Raw genomic sequence first — 6,148 nt, forward strand, 5'->3', positions numbered from 1 at the left:
GCAAGGAAAAATAAATGAAATAGAAGTATGTCTGATATGTATGTACTTATCGATCGCGGTCTTTCAGAAGAAGCTCCTCTTGACCCCTGTTGAAATATGTTACGAAAGACCAAGTCGAGTACGTAATGGAAAAGCCAGACTGAGGACTATGTGGGCTACATTCTAGAGGGAGGACTATGTCGACGAAAGTCCTCTGAGTAGGTTATTACTGGCCCACTATTTAGAACGATTGGGTCGAATACGTGAAAAAGTGCACAAAATGCCAAGAGCATAGGAACCTGGTGCAGGCTAGACCTGAGATGCTACACCAAATGAATTCCCCATGAACATTTGCAATGTGGAGAATGGACATCATAAGATACTTCCCTCTTGGCAAGGGACAATGTCCATTCTTGTTAGTATGAGTCAACTACTTCATAAAGTGGATTGAAGCAGAACGTTTAACCTTTGTCTTGGTAAAAAAAAGTTTAGAGATTTGTATTATATATTGTTATTTCATATCCCATTCAAAAATTACTGATAACAGGTGAATGTTCATCGACCGAGGACTCATCAAGTTTTATAAAGGGCTGGACATTCATCATGTCACTAACTCGATAGAGCACCCTCGAGTTATTAAGAATGTCATCATGAACGAGTTGAAGAAGCAATTAGGAATCACTAAATGAAAATGGAAAGAAGAGTTTTCCAAGATCTTCTGGTGTACAGGTGAACACCTTAGTCGTTAACACAAGAAACCCTTTATAGTTTAACATATGGAACTGAATCCATGATCTTTGTAGAGGTCGACCAACCCTCTTTAAGAAGACAACTTATTGACATGAACATCAACCACCAAAGCCTAGCCATCAACCTATACCTACTCAATGAATTTAGGGACAAAGATTGAATTAGGGAAGAGGCTAGAAAAAAATATAAGAGTAAGGAGGTATAACTCGAAGGTCAAACTCAGAATTTTTCATGAAGGTCTCATATGGATAATAGGAGTGATGCAAGAAAAACCGAAGACAAGTTCTTGACCAACTATAGAGGACTATTCTGATACAAAGCAAGGAAAAGAACGAGGCATGTCGACTAGAACATCTCTTGGGCAAAATAATTCAAAGAACATGGAATGCGACACATCTCAAGTTTTAGTTTAGTTAAATTGTAATATATTGATACTTTAAGTGCACTCTTTCATTACTTTATTGTTTCCTAAGGAGGGTTTCAGTCGAGAAGGTTTTAATGATGCACAAATAAAACTACTCATCTCTTATTCAAGTGTTCAATTTGCAATCAAATTCGACTAAGGAAGTTTCAATGTAATCACTCTCGATATATGTTAATTTACATTGATCCCTCTCGAATTTGAAGGATTCACTAAGGAAGTTTTGCAACAGAGCGATCTCTCCTGATTACCTTAAACATAAAAATAAAAGAAAACGACCATGGAAGTTTTCGCAAGGGAATAAACCCTCTCAATTACCTTAAGCTTAAAGATAAGTCGACATAAGAACACAAATGAATCAACGTTCACACCTCAACACATTCAATTAAACGGGAAAGAAAAATAACATATGGAATAAAAGTAAAAATTAGAATTATGATTAATAAGGATTGATCTCGAAAATTTATTACAGAAGATATACAAATGTGTCGGTTGGCATTCACTTACAAAAAAGTATCATTCTATAGCCAATTACAAAGGATGCGCAAATTGGAATACAAACAAGAAAACTTAGTTACTTTGCCCCCGCGACAATCCTCAAGCCCTTCTTGGTAGGACTAACCTTGGCATTCTCTTCACGAGCAGGAATGTCTTCAACAAGAACTAGCTGCCCCTGGTAGTAAAAGGACTTGGATGATGTCACCTCCCGACCATGGGGACGCTCGTGGCATATGATTTTATCATTGACGTCCACCGGTACATTTTGAAAAATATTGGATAACTTACTCATAACCGAACCAAAGAGGGAGGGCACTCTTGGCTTACTTAGTAGCAAGATTCTTAACTTGTTCCCGACATTCCCCTATCCTAGAGAATGAAGTCTACCACACAACACTGGATAATGAATAAAATTAATTAAAATACGCTAATCAGTCCATCAAAGTAAACGAAGATTAACCTTGAAAGTCATGTTAAATTATGATTACCTACACAATAATCTCACTCATGTATGTATAAATAGGTTGACAACACCAAAGTAAAATTTACGTTTTGATAACATTAATTACTTCAACCGCTAAAAATTGACTTGAGCATTGAAGAACTTTTTACAAATACTCTCTAATTTAATAAGATTCAAGAAGAAGCTATCAAATAAGATGAGTAGATCATCTTGAAAACATTGAAAAATCATCCTAAACTAGAGGCAAAAGACTCTCCCTAATCACGTACAAGAACATATATTAAAATTTTAATTCCAATTACTTTCGCTCCTTTATAGTTTATTTTATTTAATAAATAATGACAATCCATATAAATTCCACCCTATTCATCAATTAATTTATAAAAAAAATAACTAAGATTAAAAATGGATGAATTTATGTCCGACAAATTTGGCGCCGTGTATATTCTGGTACCTTGGGAGAAGTGTAGGATGAAAAATAATTAGTTAATAGGAATAAGTTTGCTGTCACCACTTGCAATTTTAGAAACCCATAATAATGAGTAATAATTAGTGTATTGAATGATTGAAAAGGAGAGCGAGGGCATAATATTGTAGTTTTGAATCTCAATTGTTGGTATTAACCAACCATTTCCAACAACATAAGTACCTACAAAACATGTTATTTAACTAAGAGAAGGTCAACTTAGAAAAACAAATGGCAAAATGGTCACGTTCATTGTCTATAAAAGGCAACACTCTTCATTGGAACATATGCACATTTGGTCTTCACTTCAGTATATCAGCAACTAATTGAAATTCTACCAGCCATGGCCTCTTACTGCTGCACCAGTTTTGCTTTAATCATTGCTATTTCCTTTTCAACCATGGACATAGCATTACCAGCACGAGCAATTCGGCTACCTGGATTAACTTTACCTGAATTACCACCTCTACCTTCAGTCACATTGCCAACTCTACCTCCAGTCTCATTGCCACATCTAAGAGTACCACCTCTACCTTCAGTCACATTGCCAACTCTACCTCCAGTCTCATTGCCACCTCTAAGAGTACCACCTCTACCTTCAGTCACATTGCCAACTCTACCTCCAGTCTCATTGCCACCTCTAAGAGTACCACCTCTACCTTCAGTCACATTGCCAACTCTACCTCCAGTCTCATTGCCACCTCTAAGAGTACCACCTCTACCTTCAGTCACATTGCCAACTCTACCTCCAGTCTCATTGCCACCTCTAAGAGTACCACCTCTACCTTCAGTCACATTGCCAACTCTACCTCCAGTCTCATTGCCACCTCTAAGAGTACCACCTCTACCTTCAGTCACATTGCCAACTCTACCTCCAGTCTCATTGCCACCTCTAAGAGTACCACCTCTACCTTCAGTCACATTGCCAACTCTACCTCCAGTCTCATTGCCACCTCTAAGAGTACCACCTCTACCTTCAGTCACATTGCCAACTCTACCTCCAGTCTCATTGCCACCTCTACCTCCAGTCACATTGCCACCTCTTCCACCTGTTCCAGGTTTGCCATCTCTACCACCGGTTTTGCCATCTCTACCACCTCTTCCAGTTTTGCCACCTCTTTCTTAAGGGCATAGCCATCTTCGCGCACTCTTCCTAATATCCAACCACTTTACATCCCATTCCTTTCTCCACCACCTTCAACCAACATTCTACTTTGGATTTGGATTTAGGGTTCCTGTCATTCTGCATGCTTTCAGTCAAGTTTAATAAGTGATTTTATAATGATCACATAAATTATGTAACTTGTGTGTTGTCTGTTTTCTGTTGTTGGAGACAGTTTTTCTTTTTTAGTGTTCCATTTCCTTTTCGCCTTTGAATACTTGTATTTCTGTTGCACTTCTGCATTACTCTATGTAGTGTATGTGCCTAGAGTCGATAGACTCATTACCATAGAATGAATCTATTTTATCATAAATTTTTCTTTCTTCTTCTCTTTCCCACAATATCATGTGTATAGCTAATTCTTAATACCCTAACTTCGTAAAGTGTTATAGTTAAAATTGAATCGGACTGTTATATCAGATGTTATTTGTATATATTAACGAAGAAACGGAAGCTTGGATTTCTAAGAAAAATGTAGAAAAAGTGTCTCGGTGATGAATAAAGAAAGACAAGGAACGCTAATTGGACATTAATACAAAACTAACTACTTTTCAAAGAGGAAATATACCATAATCGGTTTATAATAATAACAATAATACTTTAAATAATAATAATAATAATATATAAAATAAAAATTATGTTATTATAATATAATAATAATAAAATATTACTAACATAAATAATAAACCTAAACTTATAAAATAATAATAATATAAAAATAACAATTACAATAATAAAAATAATGAAATTATAAAATAATAATAAATAAAATAATCAAAATAATTTTATAAAATTATAATAATAATATTAACAATATCGAATTAATTTTAATTTTAATTTTTTGAATATTTTTAATACATTTTTAGATGTATTATGTTAATTTCACTAAAAAAAATCAATATTATCTACAGATTTTTACCCACGGATCTACAAGTTGGCACGACTTCAGTATGACAGGGTAGAAGTCGTACCAAGTTGGCACGACTTTAGTATGACATAGCAGAAGTCGTGCCTAATTGGGACGACTTCTGCATATAAAGTCGTGTTAATTAGGCACGACTTGCTTAAATTTGTAATTTTTTTTAAACGAACCCCATTTTGATAAAAAAAAAAAAAGAAACTTTATCATAGTCAAAAAAATCACTTTTTAAAGAGGAAATATACCATAATCGATTTATAATAATAATAATAATAACAATAATATTTTAAATAATAATAATAATATATAAAATAGAAATTATGTTATTATAATATAATAATAATAATAATAATAATAAAATATTACTAACATAAATAATAAACCTAAACTTATAAAATAATAATAATCAAAATAAATTATATAAAAATAATAATTACAATAATAAAAAATAATGAAATTATAAAATAATAATTATAAAAGTAATAATAACAAAAATAATCATAACAATAATCAAAATAAATTTATAAATTTATAATAATAATATTAACAATATCAATTTTTTTATATTTTTTTTATGAAATTTTTAATACATTTTTAGATGTATTATGTTAAGATAATTTGTAGTTTTTCTTTTTCAGTTGGGTTCGTGAATTGTAAGAGAATACTGCTTTAATCAAGTCATCCTAATTTTATTTTGCGCTTGATTATTTAATTGAATTCTCTTCTTCCACCGTATTTTATATTGTACGGTTCTACGTTTAATGTTGATTAGGCGTTGAATTTTACACTATTTTTGTTTTATTTTATTAAGTTTTACAAATTTATAACTATTTCTACTTAAATCTTTTATAACTATTTCTATTTAAATTTTATTTAATTTTATCAAAATTCATTTTCAATATTTTTGCATATATCAACAAATTTATTTTATTAATTAGTTCATGAACTGTTACAATAATAATGTTTTAATGAGATGAAGTTTCATATACAAATAAATAATCATATTTCGTTCTAAATTATGTTTAACCACAAGCACTACGAAAAAAACATGTAAATTGTAGCTATTTTAATATGATTATTAAAAAACGCCTCAATTATCATTATAATACGAAGTTAACAAGGGTCACATTTTTCCTTTAAAATATGTCATTTACAATCGTTATTTTATGATAGTAGACTATTCTTCCACATTTTTGTTCCTTCCACAGATCTGAGTCCGTAGGCAAATTCAGGATTATTTACAGATATTACTTACGAACAACATTACCTACAAACATATTGAAGGACAATTGGAAGACCCGGGGCTGCCACGGGATCCACATGAGCAAGCGCTACGCTTCTTGTGACCCACAGATTCTGAATCCGTAGGTAAATTCAGCATTACCTACTAACTATTACTCATGGATCTTATTACCTACCATTTTTACCTCTATTACATACCAACAATTATCATAATAATTATATACATAATATTAAAAATATTAATAGAA

General features: G+C 32.3%; 1 protein-coding gene across 1 annotated transcript; it reads left to right on the forward strand.

Moving 5' to 3' along the window:
• The first annotated feature begins 2,846 nt into the window (after positions 1 to 2,846).
• LOC150029159 (uncharacterized) lies at positions 2,847 to 4,052 on the forward strand. Its single transcript, XM_090298766.1, has one exon. It carries the CDS (start codon positions 2,921 to 2,923, stop codon positions 3,701 to 3,703), a length of 783 nt encoding a protein of 260 aa, XP_090154892.1. The 5' UTR covers positions 2,847 to 2,920; the 3' UTR covers positions 3,704 to 4,052.
• The last annotated feature ends 2,096 nt before the right edge of the window (positions 4,053 to 6,148 follow it).

The sequence above is a fragment of the Phaseolus vulgaris genome, chromosome 2 (genome assembly GCF_051622355.1).
Source record: "Phaseolus vulgaris cultivar YP4 chromosome 2, ASM5162235v1, whole genome shotgun sequence".
NCBI classification, from domain to species: Eukaryota; Viridiplantae; Streptophyta; class Magnoliopsida; order Fabales; family Fabaceae; genus Phaseolus; species Phaseolus vulgaris.